Below are 18,102 nucleotides of genomic sequence, written 5' to 3' on the forward strand. Positions count from 1 at the left end.
CAGAGAACATACTGGGGTTATTTCTCAGTGGATCTAATTTTGAAAACAAGTGAGGTATTCTGCCTATTTTTTATCTTTAGAGAAATATAAAATTTATGACTAACAGATTCTAACAACTTCTGGACATTGGGGAATTTTCTAAGGAAATGAGCTCTAATACATTTATTGTAATTCAGCTCATCTCATCTATTAGAAGGCAATTAAAAACAAGATCTGTTACAAGATCTGTATTCAATGCCTGTGATTTTGCAATCCACAAACATTGTTCAAACATCCTCTACTGCAGATTTACTATCATGAAAATATTTTTTTGTTTTCACATCATGTTTTGTTGCTCTGATGCACAAAATAATTTGTGTTTGCAGGGCGAGTTCTGTGTATTGTCCTTATTCCTCTGCTCTAGCTTTCCCTTGATGAATACATGTGAATTCTTAACGAGACCTCTAAGGATTTCTCAGATTATGTGGTGATCTAAATTCAGCCCACCTTGTAACCTCCTTGAGAGGATACAACATGGTGAACAGCTAGGCAGCCAACAACAATAATCAAAGTAAAAGCAGCTAGTCAAAAAGTCGAAGCCTATGCAGGACCCTCAACATTGACAGAAGTCACAGTAGCCATGAAACAACGCTGGAAAAGGCGATCTGGATCTGGGGGCTGATTGTCACAGTCCAGCTTCCCCCTCAGGAAGTGTTTTCTGAGACCTTGAGGGCCTGAAGGGGCGCTGTTATGACTCGGTCCTGGTTCTTGTGGACTCAATGTGGAGGCTGGAAGGCAAAAAAAAAAAAAAAAAAAAATCACATTTGTTAATTAATTTAACAATATTTTGACTTTAATAATTATGAATTCTGATCTGTAACAACAGATCAAATATGCTGGTGTGAAAAGTGTCACTTGTAGTTACAAAGCTACGGAGAATGATCACAGAATTATACATTGTTGTCCACTGTAACAGTTTGAAGACTAGTAAAAATGCCAAGTATAGAATTTAATGTCAGCAATGGAAATAAACACATGCCAGTGAGTATAGGTCAAACACACAAGAACACATTTCAGTGGAATTATTGGGACTGTTTTGCCTCAGAAGCGTTGCAGACACTGGAATTGCAAAGAAAAATATCAGTCAAAAACCAGTACACATTCTGTAGTTTTATAGTTTCTTGTTTTAGTCTGTAGAGAAAATTAACTTAATTATGGGTTTGTAGAATATTATTCAGAATTATCACATGGAACAAATTTAACCACTTGAGCATTATCGTTTAAAAGACAATAATAATGTTCCCTGCCCTGTTGCATCGGTCAAGGAGAGAGAAGGGGGAGGAGAGAGAGTCTGAACTCCCTTGGTAGAAGACAAAAACGTCTCTCTGTGCTCCTGCGTTACAGTATTTAAAGGCCATTTTCTTTGATCTCAGTTTTTTAGCACAGAGAGATCTGGTGTCCAGGAGAAACATCTCCATTATCTAGAACAGGGGTATTCAACTAAAATTTAAAGAGGTCCAGTTAGAGAAAATTTCTTGAAGCAAAGGTCCGGAAGATCATAATGTCTAACTAGTTAGTGTGATATATATTTAAGTAGCCTAGTAGTTTTATCAACATCTGCATGTAATCAATACCTGACTGTCAAATCAAATGAATTCAGTACAATTCAAAAACTTTCTGACAATATTTATTGTCATGTAACACACAACTGAACATATATGTATGGCTGTAGATATGTATAATGTTCTCTCATTAACTAAGTTCTCTCTCTTTCTCCGTCTCACTCGCCTGTTTCTCTCCCTTTGTTTTCTACATGTATCGCTCTCTTTCTTTTTCTTTGTACTGTCTTTTCATGCAGTGTTGCCAACTCGTCAGTAAGGAAAGTAGCTATTGGCTGTCCTAAAAGTCGCTAGAAGTCGCTGAATGACGTCATCGCGTAATTTGCATAATGTCCATGGCACATGCTTTAATTGTGATGGACGCTTTTGCCAACTTCAGAAATGGAAAGTAAGAGACAATTGTGATTCTTTATAAGAAATAAGGGACAGAATAAGGGACACTCAAAATATTTGTACTGTGCCATATAATGTAGCATGACGGCCTGCAGTTAATAAGTTCTCAGAACTAAATACATTTGCCTTGCTGTAAATGACTGAGGCTGTTTGATTCAAATGCAGTGATTTATTTTAGACAAAGAACATTTTACTTTTTATTTTATTTTATTTTTTTATTATGCCATGCATCAGTACAGATCACGCACATTGCAGTCGGGACGCGGAGGCGTGAACACTTCCTGCTGTGACTGCAGCTGGGAGGGAGGGAGGGAGGGACTGCTGCGAGAGGACTGGGCCGCCTGTGAAGGCTTTGGGACGGGGGAGGGGCTCGCGGCTGCAGCTGATTTGCAGTCTTACTGCGGCAAATTGAGAAGTGTAAGAATGGTGCAGTACAAACACATCAGAGTCTCCAAAAGTCTCAAGTAACACCAGAAAAAGTCGCCAGATTTGTCGCTAGTCGCTTTTTAAAAAAAGTGTCGCTAGAGGGGTCTGAATACTCGCTAAATATAGCGACAAAGTCGCTAAGTTGGCAACACTGTTTTCATGTGTAACTTGCCTCTAGCGCTGTTTACACTGTAGAGTCGTAATGTTTACCGCCTGGGATGCACAGACTTGATTGGCTGAGTGGTATCACGTGGGATGGCTCAACTCGCATGCAATTGGTCTGTGTGTTTCCACTACTGTAAAGTCTAAAAAAGCTGCTCCGGTGGAAATAGAAGCGCCCCGTTAGGTTTTAAATCACAATCTTCTGTTTTGGCTATACGTCCGGGTCCGTATGGGGCGGCTTCTGGGTCCGCACCCGGACCGCGGTCCGCCTGTTAGTGACCTCTGATCTAGAAGTTCCAGCTTTGGTGATGTTAGGCTAGAGCATGGCATATGTGCTCTTTGTCCCTAGTCCTGTCTCATATGTATGTTAAATAAAGAGTATTTTGATACCAAAGTATATCTTTAGACTCAAGACTTTGTTTTACCACTTTCAGATTATACTTGTATATCTACCCAAAAGGTAATGTTAAACTATAATTATTAGCAGATGCTTTCTTTCCCGAGTGAGGTGAGACGACTGATCACAGAAAGGCATGTAAACATGACAAAGTGTAGTGAATTTACTGAGCTTCTGAGGTCTAGTCATGAACTTAAGAAAAAACTCAACCAGCTGTTTTCCACCCACTGTTCACCTCTTTTTTAGGAATCAGTGAATTAAATTAAAGGCCAAGGCAAAGTTTAAGGTAGGGGACAGACTAGTGGGTGTCCAATCAGGAGTAGGGAGGGTTCATCTTTTTAAAGAGTACCCTGCTGACAACCAACAGGTTAACATCTAACTCAGGTCTGATATCCGAGTCTACTCCATGGTGTGTCTGTGATGTCGCTGATGAACATGGTTAGAATTGCAAGACACTTATAATATTAAACCAGAGGGGGCAGTGAAACATTTCATTTTAGCATAGTAATACAGGCTTTGCTGCATTTCTCAGATTAAAGTGTGCAGAACTGTAAGTACATCTTTCAAAACAACACATACAAGCACCACCACATGGATGGCTGGCAAAAGTGCATCCCTTGTCCAAAGTGCTTTGTCTATTGCACAAAAGTTTTTTTGTGAATCAGTGCCGTCAGAAGGTCATGTCCTTGTCTCTTTGACTACAAACACCACAGGCAAAATGATTAGTCATGGTGTCAAAAGGATAGGTTTCCGACATAAACTATGGGTACAGTTTGAGGAAAATGTTTGAAAATGTACAAGTCTGCACTTTCTGTGTAGCACAGACATTGTTCACTACATAATGTTTCAAATTAGTGTATGAGACTCATAACAAAAGACTGGACATAATTTACATTCTAAAAATTTCACTGTTTCTACAGGCACTGACATTCAGAATATACAGCAGAATGTTAATACAGTGCTGCAGAGCACAAAGAAAAACATACATAATTTCAAATTAAAACACAGCAAAGACCTCTTAGACCCTGTCTATATATATGAGATGCACTTCTGAGCTAATTCACAGTATATGTTGGTCATTGTTCGATGTAGCGCTTCACACGTTCCCCTTTATTAGTGACACTTGAAATTCACCTGAGACAAATTCATAAATTGTGGACATATTTACCAAGCCTCTACTAGCCATGTATAAAAACCTTCAGATAGCCATATGATTGACATATTATGGGCACTTGTTCAAACATTTTGCCAAATTTTGTGAACTAAAATAATGACAATTTGCTATGAAGATTCAACTGAGAACCAGTGCATAAGTCATTTGCTCAGCATATTAAAAGCAACTGGAACTGTAAGAAACATCTGACAGTTGACATCTGAATAAACAACAAGTTCTAAATAGTTCAAAAGTTGTTTGCATCCTGTTGCATCCAAGTTGTTTTGAGCTCACGAGTGTTTGTGTTACAAGAGTCAAGTGAGAAGAAGGGTTTTCTTTGGCAACTTAAAAATTTTTATTGTTTGATTTAGCAGGTTGTATCCCTCTTATGCAAATTTAAAAGAAATAGAAGAGCATCACCAGTTGCTTTGACCTTTAGGTTAATGTTGTCATCTTATTCTCTGCCTTTAGGTAACACCAATCCACTTCCTTAAATGGTACATTAAATCCCTCCACTATTTACAGATGTATCTGTAACATACAATAGGAAAACTAAGAAATATGGATGTATTTAATTGGACTATTCTGGCAAAAATCTCTTGGTAAGTCTCATCTGATATTGTCAACTGCAGGCTAAAAATGAAGAGACCATACCTGTCCACCATACTGGACAGGTACTGCACTAATTTTCTTTTGTTTTTATGAATAGCCTATGCCTCTGCCCATTATCAGATTTTATCTTGTGGGATGAATGTGGCCAGAATTTGTTTAGTTCTCATTCAATGTAAAAAAAAAAAAAACTACAAAAAAAAAATAAATAAAATTATAACCTATTTAAATAGCAATGAATCTATGAGCAGTCCATTTCTTTCTTTCAACACATTTAGGTCAACCATTATTACAGTGAATTACAGTGAAAGGGTGGCCAAATAATTCTGTGTATTTTTATAAATGTTTTAGTAGCATTCTGTATGCCAAGAGACTGAAGTGCAGCCAGTACCTGGTGCTTGTAGTGGCAGCCCGTTGTCCAGACCTCTGGGTTTGGTGGCGATGAACAAATAGCAGAGAACGCAAAGGGTAATGATGAAGGCCAGGAGAACCACAGCTGCTACAGAGAGACCCACTAGAGCTCCAAGGCTGTAAGACAGACAACACAGACACTGGGAAGGGAAGCATCCTTTAGGCTTATACGGTATCCTCTGAAAATGCTGTACATTAAAAATGAAATGTGTTCATATCGATTAGAATAGATAAACACTGCTTTCTTTATTGAAATGGACATTTGTTTTGGCATGTTTTCATGACTGGGTTTCTATTTGTATCTCATGAATAACAGTGTTTCAAAACATTTTATACTGGACATGGTTAGGAAAAACATGAGAATAACACACAGGTAGCACAGGTTGCCTTTAAAACTTTTGTTATTGTCCAGGTTTCACCACTCAATATTAGGCGGATGTGCTATGAAGTTGAAGGTTTTGACCTGAGAATAATGATTGGTGTTTAAAATCGTGCCTTGCTGTGAGATTATTTGTTTGACTATCGTTAAAAGGACTAGGACAAGGATATACCAAGGATACCATTAAATGAAAGCGAAGACAGAGGATCTATGGGATCTTGCAGCATGTATGTAGTAACAAATACAATGCAGCAAACCCATTAACTGCGGGGTTAAATATAAGCTATCTGAACAGTTCCAAAAGTAATACATATAAGGAGGGGACTGGTGCTGGAAGGGGCTGCAGCACCAAGCAGTACTAGCATAATCAGTAAAAAACATGCGCCTTAATTGCACACTGCAAGAAACATCCAGCTATGTTCAACTCATTTTCTTTAGTCTGTTTCCTGCTGTCTCCTTGGTATTTTTTCTATCATTCTTAGTAATGCTCACTGCTTCGAGACACAAACACTCTTCACACAGCCTGGTTTTCTTTTTTTGGATGTGACCATTCATTTCTTCAGTTGTGTCTTTCTTATTTTTTTAAATGAATATACCTTATGATACTTGACTAGTAGGCAACTAATTTATTTTTTTTCTCAGAGGTGGCAAAGTGTAGGAGATTAATTCACCGTGTGTCAGAAGACAAGCCACATCTGCTTCTCTCCCCTGTTGTATTAAAAAATGTCAATGTTAATATGATGAATATTTAGACCTATATCTCAACAGACATACAAGTATGTCTACAGTCAGTTCAGACTAAGACAACCCACAGTTTGCAAAGGTGAGAGCCCAGTTTCTTTATTTATTTGGAAAAAAATTAACAAGTTGAACTGAAAAAACAGCCTAAAGCCATTCTGTGTTAGTTAAGAGCTGCATGCTAGGTAAGCTGCCTGCCACCTGAAGCAATCATGGCCTTTGATTGGAGAGACACTGACAGGTTAAGACAGGATTATAAAACACTTTTTTTAATGTTAACCACTGAATTTTTATTACCCAGAATAACATATCCTTATCTTGTGATTTGGTTGCTTGTGTGTAGCAAATTAATTTTAGCAGAATGGAAATATTTACAATGATGACAGTTAAGTTATTACCCTTACCCTAATTAGTCCCACAAGGTGGGTTGCTCAAGGATCTCACCTCAATCATGGTATTGAGGGTGGAGTGGGCACTGGCACTGTTCACTCCGCCCCTCCAACAATCCTGCCGGTCCTGAGACTCGACCAAACAACTTTCAGGTTACAAGTGCAACTCTCTGTCCATTAGGCCATGACTGCCCCAATTAGTTAATGAAATGAAATATGAGAAAACAAAAACCTATCATATAGTCAAATAGGCTTTAAAGGTTCACTATGAAACATTTCAGCAAGCTAAAAGAAAAAAATTAAGAAACTGGTTTAAATTCAAATTGTCTGACCATCCATTCTTAATTAAAGGCTACCTACGCACTAATAATTACTGCACTCCCAAAGGATGACAGATGCAAGATGTTTAAAATATGTTTAGTATTGTTTCTAGCTTTTGTCTGTCAAATCTGGAGCAGCAGGGCACCTGAGTGATGTGTTCTGTGTTCATGCCTGATTATGTAAACATCTATTCTGTGCCTTGAGACTAGTAAAGCACTTCAGTAAAAGCACTGAAGTGTTTCAATAAAGTTCTTATTTCACTGGACCAAAAATCCTTCTGAGACGATTTGATATCATGTGACATTTTATGTACTTGATTAAAAGCCCATTATTAAAACAGAGATAAACTTGCACTTTTCTTATTACATACATTCAATTATATTCAGACATTTATATAGAGATGCTGTATACTACATATTAATTAAACATTCAGCACCCTTAAATACTTTGCATGCCGTATGTTATGATTTTTAACATTATCACACATTATTCTAACTTTGTACAGTACCTATGTTTGCCCATGCATAGTGCCATATTAATAGCACAACAGAGGTAGATGGTATTTGCTTATAGTGTTCACAGACATTACATTTAACATGGTAATAGTCCCTCTGAAAACTGTCAACAGTGGATTATATGCATTATCCAGACACTGAAATCTACAGCAACATCTCTGTTTTTAAACCGTCATTTTTCAATGCAGTGAACACCACCAATTAAAGTGTAGGCTGGCAGCAGAAATCTCAGACAGGTGTCTCAAACACGCAGGTCAGGAAATCTCAGATACCAATTAAAGCAAGTGAGACAAGCCAGACAGTCTCTACTTTTGAAACAGCAGTAGAGTATGAAGTAAAAAAACGGGAAGGTGAGCTTTGGTTACAACAGGTAAGTGCATGTATGCAATACCATAGCAGTGAAAATGACTACACACACACTGAGGTACCTTTAAACAAGGCTCATAACAAACTTCATGAATAAAACAATTAGCAAGTCAATCTGCTCTGAAAGTTCAAATGAATCATATCAAATTACCAGTTTAAAAAGAGAAAATAAAAAATGTTGCATTACAGTTGCATTCAAACATTCTGTATTTACCTGTTACATTCATAGTGGTCCTGTTTTTAACACAGCAATCCCTGATCACATTATAATATAGCCTTATGTAGTATGTTTGCTAAATTACTCGGGTTCTCATCTATGAAAGCCATTTGAATAGAACTAAAGCTGAAGAGTGACAACCAAAGTTTGGCTTCTAAATACACACACACCAGGGCATTCATTTTTCATTCATACATGTTTTTAACCCCTAAAGTCCATGTTGATGAAAAATAAATAAATCTTCATTGTGATTTCAAATTGTTGAGCAAAATATCATTTTCCAGCGGAATCAATCACATCCCACTCTGCAAATAAAGGTATTCTGGGCAATACCTTCACATTCACGCCTGTTGCGTGTACACATTTCTGAGTGGTCTCCTAGCAGGAAAAAAAAAAACAATCTATGCAACATGTTAATTTTGTTTCTTCTATTCTTCCTTACCTTAACCACCACATGTATCCATACTCGTAGGGGAAAAAGCTGTTGGGGTCATCGCAACAGTACTTCAAGTCGCTGAAACCGCAGCAGTAAAGCGCCGAGGTGTCACTGTCCGCCTTCGGACAAGCGAAGCCCTGCACGGACACGTTGTCTTTGCTGTAGTAACTTTCGCAGTACGAGCTCATATCAGACAGAGCTGTCCGCACATGGACAGCCGGATGCGGTGCGGCGCACATTACAACCCGCTCTCATCCCGTCCGCTTCTGCAACTTCACATCAGCGGGCAAATTATGTGAGAGTGAGACCAGTGCACCACACTCCCATCTCTCCCCCACCCTCCTCTTTCTCCCTCTCGCTCTGTCTCTCTCGCTCTCTTCCTCTGTGTACACGTCTTACTCTGATGCCATTCTTGTGAGGACATTTTGACCCGTTCTCACAATTTCAAATGGTTGTTTGAGAGTTAAGACTTTAGGTTTTAGGATTAGGGTTAGAATTAGACTTGGGTTAGGGTTAGGGTAAGCGTTAAGGTTAAGCACTTAGTTGTGATTTTAGGGTTAGGGTTTAGGAAATACAATATGTCTAAGAGTTGTCTCACAACCATGGTGAGACAGGACTGTGTGTGTGTGTGTGTGTCATTCACTACCCTATGTCTATCTATGAATCTATAAACATTAATTACAAATATAAAGAAATAATTTGATTACATGATATTGCATGAACAACTGCTGTTAATACCTAAACCATAAAACAATGGATGACATTTTGATTGATCAAATAAATAGCTGATTCAGTGTTGGCACGTTGAGGTGGGACCAGCTATTGGGGAAGCAGTGCATAAAGTGACAGCGCAGAAAAGCTTGAAATAATATGGATTCTCTGATGAGTCAAGATGCCCTTGCCTGATGCTGTTTGTTTTTTTTAAGTAACTGGTAAATGCTATCATCAAAGCGATAGCATGCTAGTATTATCAGGTGTAGCTTAATGTTCATCATTTTAGTTCAGAGTGGTAGCATGTTTCTCAGATTGTTGTCACCTAAACTGTTGTTTTTGGAAAGACTACATTTTAATACATTAAACCATTAAACCCTGTCAGCTACCCATTTACACTGCTGTAGCACGTTTACATATGATGATATGATATAATAAATAATACATAATTTATACCTGAACAGAAAAAGTCAAACAGGCCTGTGGACTGTTGCAACTGTCTCCTGTTACAGGGACAAGAAAATACATTAAATGTAATAAAATCATTCTTTAACAGAATTTTGCAATATGTTACACACATCTTTTGCATGATATTTGTGCTCCTGTAGCACCTTGACAAGACTCAAAAAATTAGTGAACATTATATCAGTTAAAACTTGTGGCTCCTGATAAACTGGTAGGCTATGGGTGACATAAAGCCATGAACCAATCACAGCTGGCCACAGACTTCTGTTTCCAGGTTTCAGGATAATTTCAGGAAGCCAAAAGGCAAAGCAACAAATCTGAAAAACCTAAACAGTAGTTTTTAATTTTGTTCTCTCAATTTCTTTTTATTTCACTGTGTCATTCTTCCTTACCAGTCTTCTTTCCACTGTTTTACTACAATATGCACAATTTTTAAACGCGTTCTTGTATTTGTACCCTGTCCTTTAATAAATCAATAGAGGGATATATGGCAAAATCCTTTGAAACAGATTTCACTATCCTGCCATCATCCTTCACTGTGCTGCTAATGTCAGAACACTCCCATCTGTTTTACATTTTCTCTCTCTTTCTTATAATGAAAACACAGAAAAGATAAAATATGGGCTAAACTGTGGCCTAGTCTGATTTTTAAGCTATGTTCTTAAATCACAAATGGGGGATACTGTACCTTACTATTGAAAGGGGTTCTTCATTAAACAATAAAATTACAATTTTGTTATGTTTTGCCAAGTTTTTACATCAGTGTTTTGATAATACTGTGTAAATAGCCATGATAAGAATGGCTATCCTAGCTTGACACATTAAATTGAAAATTTAAGTTCATTATGGCGCTAGAGGACATGCTATCACATTATTATCACAAACATTATTACATTTTAAAAACATGAATGTCTGTACCAAGAGCCAGTGTCTGACGATTACCAAAATCATTCAGACTCATCCTCAAGGGACCATGAATGTCTATACTACATTGCATGACAGTCCATCCTATAGTTGTTGAGATATATTACAGGTTAAGTGAAACTTTGACTAGCCGGTGTTGTTAAAGGATAAGCCAGAAGATCACCAAGTTAGAAGGATTTATCCTCTGGGGATTGCTGTACAGCACGTCATGGCAATCCCTGTGGTAGTTTAGCCTGGACCAAAGTGGTTGACCGACCTGCGGACAGACTAACATCGCTTTGTATTTTCTGCAGTGTGATGCCCATGTCTGTTTTGTGACCGGCAGCAAGAGTTTAGCATGCTGTACCTGTCCTCGTGATTTGCAGTGCAATTTAGACGGTGGCTGAGCTGCAAAATTATTCCTTATTCTCCAGTCAAAAAGAAGTTAACACTCACTGATCAATGAAGAAGCAAAGCAATATGCATTGCAAAATGTTCACAGTGTTCCTAGGATAGTAAAAAATAGCCTACATGACTGGAGATAAACATTCTACTTCTTCCCACTTAATGAGACAAGCTACCCTAGTCAGGTCTATGTCAGAACACGATCCATCTGATTCAGAGTAGTGTGTGGGGGCCTGGTGAAAACCTTTTGTCAGGTTAGTGCAATGAACTGCAATGACATGCAGAGAAGATAATATCGGCCAGTAAAGTAAATAGATTTCATGATTCTATTCAGAGTGAAGAAGTGATACAGCTCTATATGCACCTGGGTTTGAAGCACTGAGGATGCACAGTGCTTGCTTGCTCTTTTATACATTTATATACACACACAGGATATTGATTTAGTGAGTAATTATTCAACTGGGCTGCCTATTGGGATGATTAACCATTTAGACAAAACACAAGAAAAATTAGGATATGCTTGTTATTCCATAACTTGGTGGGGGTATTTAAAAAAGTCTTAGCAACCAGCTCTACTGAGTTTGTTTGACAATAACCAGGCATTAGTAATGATGGGCTTCTTTTGTTGTAGCAGTGTTGTGCTGAAACTTCCAATCCAGGGAGATAGCCCAAGTCATATTTCAGCACAAGGCACATTTTGAGCCATTGTGGTTTATCTCTAACTTACAACTTGGCAACAAGGTTCTCATGTACCTTACACTGATGAGCCAATAATACAATTTCAAGGTAGAGAGAATCCCCCTTTTTTTGAATAGGCTTGTAGTTTTCTTATCCCTATGCTGTGTTGGTATTTTCCCCCAAAAGGAATCAGTACATCAAAATCTCTGAAGTGGGAATCTGAATATTTAAAGTAATATGAGAAAGAGTATAGAAAATCACAGCCACAGACATCACTTCCACAGTAGGGATTTGGCCCCACAGGGAAAATTAAGTTTAGTCCTACTGCCAAAAAACATTTTTCAATTTTTGCATTAGTTATTTAATTTTTTTCCTGGACCTTATCTTTATAATCAGGAGTTATTTGAATGCCAGTGTATTTAATGCCTTTCAGAGATCATTGAAAACCCCAAAGGTCACATGTCAGTGTCAGTGGACAGTAACCACAAATAGGCATAGCTTAAAATGAACATCTGTGCAAATAATTCAAGCATTTCTGTAAATCTCTGGACTCAACTGCTAGCTAATGTTAAATTAACAATTCTGTGGTTAAACACTAAAAGATACATCTTGTAGTCAACAAATGACCCACAAATAAAAGAAATGTGATCAAATATTAATATTTAGCACTAACAGTAAGACCAACATGTTCCCACACACTCTCGTAGCACTTCTTGTTGGTTTTAGCACACTAGAGGCATTACTGCCACCTTCTGTTTTGAAGTGTGTATCAAAGATTATTGATCCTGTTGCATGAACTAAACAAACACTACTACCTAACCCACCAGGTAAGTTCATTTAAAGTTTTAATGCTGAGTCTATGAGACCATCAAGTCTGCCTTGATATATTGTCTTGCTTGATAAATTACATTCTGTGATTACATGCATTGTCACATGCATTGTCTCCTCAGCCTGACAGTGATCGATTGGATGCTTTCTTTTTTTTGCACACCATACCGGCCCCATCGGTTTAAGGGGAGTTTTGGATGAGGGCCCCTTATCCAGGGGTAGATAGATTTGCAGTATAAATAAATACTGTACCCAAAAATGTACTTAGGTAAATGTCAAATATTACTGGGGCTGAATGTGAAAAGTGGCGCAAACCAAATAAATATACATGCTACAATAAATAAATAAATAAATAGCATTACAGTTAACTGTAAATACTTTGCACATTTAACAAAAATCACGTCTTGACAGTTATATATGAAACATTACCTAAAACCTAATATGTTTTTGCTAGTCTTGAAGCATAATCATGAAAAAATATATCTAGTTTGTCAAAACCACAAGTGGATGTGACCATATGTGATATCTGAAATATCACAGCTGAGCTGCATTTAGAATAGGGTTTATACTCAGCACAGAACCATGGGCTGGCTCTCATAAAGGTCAAATTATGCAAACAAGAAGAGAAGCCCTTACAACAGTGTTGATTTTCTTTCATGTTAGATGGACTGAACCTTCTAAACTGAGCAACCAGGGACATTAAGGAAAACACCTTTCATTCCAAAGGGAAACCATTCAGTTAACACTTGAATGATTTTGCTTTTATTATTTTGTTCTTTCACTAAACTTACAATTTTATTGACCTGGTGTTAAAGCTTTATTTTTAGATATCATCAATTAGGATAATTTTTCAAACTGCTGAACTCTGATACTAAGAAAGTTATAAACTAGGGCTATACACACAGTACTTGATAGTGTTCCAAATTATTGTCTTCCATTTTAAGTGACTTAAATTGATTTTCTTCACAGAATTGTAAACAAACCAAATCAGTTTAAAAATCCCTTGCTCTGACTCACTTGCATATGTGGTCATATATTTGTATAAGTGCTCTCTGACTAAGCAACTGTGGTCAGAATGGTCATATTAGAATTTATGTGTTTTTTCTTTAATGTCTCATTCCTCTGTGTATGTGCATATCACTGTGCTCGAATATAGCCATTTAACAACGCAGGGACACAGCAGCAGTCTCTTTTTTTCTCTCAGACCTAGTAATCTTGGCTGTCATCTCCTTAACCCTGCTCTCTGGGCCCACTGATCAATCAATTATGCAAATGATCACTACACACATTTATCCACTGCCCTGGCCCTTTGATTCACTGACGGTTACACAAATTACATTTCTTCCTTTTTTTTTGTATGCACGTGGCTTACATTTTGAACAAATCTCCACATGCATGGAAGTTTAGGACCTCAGTGGTGTTCACACATGAGCTGGATGTACAGTATGTAATTCAACATGAATGTGAACCATCAGTACAACAAAAATGGATCTGACCAAAGAAATGGAATTGAATATTAAGGCCTACAATGTGAATGCAGTTGCTTCAGTTCATCCTACATTGAATGCATTTATAATTACATCTTTTTTTGATCTTATTTGGCATATGATTTTTATTGGAACATAAGAAAGAAGATATCCATCTTCCTAATCATTATTATACATATAGTTTTCTACAACATTAAAGGTTATTAAAAACCTGAATAAGATATTTACATGTGCTGGTTTTGATTACATTACCCGAGACTGCATATTCAGGTTTCGTGCAAGCAGAATGAGAGCTTATCCAAGTGTCTGGAACCATGAAATGAAATTGATATATGCCATTCAGACCATTCAGAATTCTTCTTTTCCTTTTGGCTGCTCCTTTCAGGGATCGCCAGAGCAAATCATCCGCCTCCATTTAACCCTATCCTCTGTATCCTCCTCACCCACATCAACTATCCTCATGTCCTCCTTCACTATATCCAAGAACCTCCTCTTTGGTCTTCCTCTAGGCCACCTTCCTGGCAGCTCTAACCTCAGCATCCTTTTACCAATGTATTCACTGTCCCTCCTCTGAACATGTCCAAACCATCTCAATCTGGCTTCCCTGGCTTTTTCTCCAAAACATCTAACATGAGCTGTCCCTCTGATGTACTCATTCCTGATCCTATCCATCCTCGACACTCCCAAAGAGAACCTCAACATCTTCAGCTCTGCTACCTCCAGCTCTGCCTCCTGTCTTTTTCTCAGTGTCACTGTCTCTAAACCAGACAACATTGCTGGTCTCACCACTGTCTTGTACACTTTTCCTTTCATTCTTGCTGACACTCTTTTGTTACACGTCACACCTGACACTTTCCTCTTCACTTCTTTTCCACACTCTCCGTTGCTCTGGACTGTTCAATTCAATTCAATTTTATTTGTATAGCGCCAAATCACAATACAAATCATCTCAAGGCACTTTACAAAAACTAAAACTAAAAACCCAACAATTCCCTTATGAGCAAGCACTTGGCGACAGTGGAGAGGAAAAAACTCCCTTTAACGGAAGAAAAAAACCTCCAGCAGAACCGGGCTCAGTTTGGGCGGCCATCTGCCTCGACCGGTTGGGGTGAGTGGATAGAGCAGAGAGAAAAGAACAGCAACAATAAACAACAAATAGACACTGCAAGTTGGTGGGGCCAGTAACTGCACATCAGCGATATACAGCTCCAGGACCAGGGACACCTGCAGAAGGTACAGAGAGAGAGAGAGAGAGAGAGAGGGAGGGAGAGAGCACAAACTAGGGGAGAGAGAGAGCACAAGGTACAAGGTACCTAGGGTGTTGACCCTAGGTACTTAAAATCCTCCACCTTCTTCACCTCTACTCCCTGTAACCTCACTGTTCTACTTGAGTCCCTTTCATTTACACACATGTACTCTGTTTTACTGCGGCTAACCTTCATTCCTCTCCTTTCCAGAGCAAACCTCCACCTCTCTAGATTTTCCTCCACCTGCTCCCTGCTCTCACTACAGATGACAATGTCATCTGCAAACATCATGGTCCACGAAGATTCCTGTCTAATCTCATCTGTCAGCCTGTCTGTCACCACAGCAAACAAGAAGAGGCTCAAAGGTGATGCTTGGTGCAGTCCCACCTCCACCTTGAACTCCTCTGTCATACCTACAGCACACCTCACCACTGTCTTACAGCTCTCATACATGTCCTGCACCACTCGAACATACTTCTCTGCCACTCCAGACTTCCTCATACAAAACCCTGTCATACACTTTTTCCAAATCTACAAAGACACAATGCAGCTCCTTCTGGCCTTTTCTGTACTTCTCCATTAGCATTCTCAAAGCAAATATTGCATCTGTGGTACTCTTTCTTGGCATGAAATCATACTGCTGCTCACAAATGCTCACTTCTGACCTCAGCCTAGCCTCCACTACTCTTTCCCGTAACTTCATTGTGTGACTCATTAGCTTTATTCCTCTGTAGTTTCCACAACTCTGCACGTCTCCCTTGTTCTTAAAAATGGGCACCAGTACACTTCGCTTCCATTCCTCAGGCATCCTCTCACTCTCCAAGATCTTGTTAAGTAGCCCAGTGAAAAACTCTACTGCCACCTCTCAACACTTCCATACCTCCACAGGTATGTCATCAGGACTTGGCTTTCCACTCTTCATCCTCTTCAGCTCATTACTCACTTCATCCTTACTGATCTTTGCTACTTCCTGCTCCACAACAGTCACCTCTTCTACTCTATGCTCTCTGGCATTTTCCTCATTCATCAACTCTTCAAAGTATTCCTTCCATCTTTCCATCACACTTGTGGCACCTGTCAACACATTTCAATCCCTGTCCTTAATGACCCTAACCTGCTGCGCTTCCTTCCCATCTCTGTCTCTCTGCCTCGCCAACCTGTACAAATCCACCTCTCCCTCCTTAGTGTCCAACCTATCATACAAATCCTCATATGCCCTTTGTTTGGCCTTTGTCACCTCTACCTTCACCTTACGTTGCATCTCCCTGTACTCCTGTCTGTTCTCTTCTGTCCTCTCAATGTCCCACTTCTTCTTAGCTAACCTTTTCCTCTTAACACATTCCTGAACTTCCTCATTCCACCATCTAATCTCCTTATTTGCTTTCCTCTTTCCAGATGACACACCAAGTACCCTCCTACCTGTCTCCCTGATCACTTTAGCTGTAGCTGTCCAGTCATCTGGAAGAACCTCCTGACCTCCCAGAGCATGTTTCAGCTCTTCCTACACAACACTCTTCCTTTTTCTGCACAAGATGTAATCAACTTGTGTGCTCCTGCCCCCACTCTTATATGTCACCCTATGCTCCTCCCTTTTCTGGAAAAATGTGTTCACTACAGCCATTTCCATCCTTTTTGAGAAGTCTACCACCTTCTGTCCTTCTCCATTCCTGTCGTGCATACCAAACTTACCCATCACTTCCTCGTCACCTCTGTTTCCCTCACCAACATGTCTGTTGAAGTCTGTCCCAATCACCACTCTCTCACCACTAGGGATACCCTGGATCACCTCATCCATCTCCCTCCAGAATTTCGCCTTCTCTTCTAACTCACATCTTACCTGTGCCTGTGGGTCATAACCACTGACAACATTCAACATCACACCTTCAACTCGCAGCTTCAGACTCATCACCCTATCTGACACTCTCTTCACCTCCAGAACATTCCTAGCAAAATCCTCCTTCAGGATAACTCCTACTCCATTTCTCTTTCCATCCACACCATGATAAAACAGCTTGAACCCTGCTTCTAATCTATAAGCCTTGCTACCTTTCCCCCTGGTCTCCTGAACACACAAGATATCCACCTTTCTTTTCTCCATCATATCAGCCAACTCTCTAGTTTTTCCTGACAAAGTCCCTACATTCAAAGTCCCTACTCTACATCCTACACTCCGTGTTCTTTGTTAATAGCACCCCTGAGTTCGGGGTCCCCCTATCGGCCTGGCGCACTTCCGTTGTGTTCTCTCTTTTGCAGCGCGTTTCTCTTTTACAGCGCGTTTCTCTTTTGCAGCGTTTCTCTTTTGCAGCGCGTTTCTCTTTTGCAGCGTTTCTCTTTTGCAGCGCGTTTCTCTTTTGCAGCGTTTCTCTTTTGCAGCGCGTTTCTCTTTTGCAGCGCGTTTGCCCTTGTCGGCCACCGTAGAAAAAATACAAGGAAATACAGTGAACTGCACATTTGACACATATGAATAAAATCAGTAGTAGCATAAATTTTCAAAAGAGCTATAATTAGCTAAATACTCCAAAGTAGTAGTAGTAATTTTCAGCTATTGTACTGGAATAATTACAGATAATGCTATTGCATTTTCAAAGATCAATACTGAACTCTTCACTCCACCAAAGGTATTTAAATGCTAAAGTTATTTGTACATATTGTACATACAGCACTTACCATAAGTGTATAAAACATGATGCACTGACATAGAAACCACTACCCACATTTATAATAATAAAGATGCAATAGAATAAATTTTATAATGATTTAACACTCTAGAAATTCATATTTGGCATTTAACAAACAATGTATGGATTGCATTTTTCATCAGTACTAAATATTACTAAAAAATATATAGATCTTCACTTTACACTTCGT

General features: G+C 38.9%; 1 protein-coding gene across 1 annotated transcript; it reads right to left on the minus strand.

Annotated features, from left to right (window-relative positions):
• Positions 1–579: 579 nt before the first annotated feature.
• LOC113129378 (protein shisa-like-2B) lies at positions 580–8,749 on the minus strand. Its single transcript, XM_026305335.1, has 3 exons — positions 8,517–8,749; positions 5,130–5,266; positions 580–767 (listed from the first exon to the last, which is right to left on the minus strand). The coding sequence occupies exons 1-3, from the start codon at positions 8,747–8,749 to the stop codon at positions 580–582; spliced, it is 558 nt and encodes a 185-aa protein (XP_026161120.1).
• Between the last annotated feature and the right edge of the window lie 9,353 nt (positions 8,750–18,102).

The sequence above is a fragment of the Mastacembelus armatus genome, chromosome 4 (genome assembly GCF_900324485.2).
Source record: "Mastacembelus armatus chromosome 4, fMasArm1.2, whole genome shotgun sequence".
Taxonomy (NCBI): Eukaryota; Metazoa; Chordata; class Actinopteri; order Synbranchiformes; family Mastacembelidae; genus Mastacembelus; species Mastacembelus armatus.

Excerpts from the sequence above, each read along its gene's own strand:
- LOC113129378 (XM_026305335.1), bottom strand. The coding sequence starts at position 8,749 with ATGTGCGCCGCACCGCATCCGGCTGTCCATGTGCGGACAGCTCTGTCT. Across the intron at positions 5,267-8,516 it reads GGATACATGTGGTGGTTAAG|CCTTGGAGCTCTAGTGGGTC; the intron begins GTAAGGAAGAAT and ends TCTGTCTTACAG. Across the intron at positions 768-5,129 it reads GCTGCCACTACAAGCACCAG|CCTCCACATTGAGTCCACAA; the intron begins GTACTGGCTGCA and ends TTTGCCTTCCAG.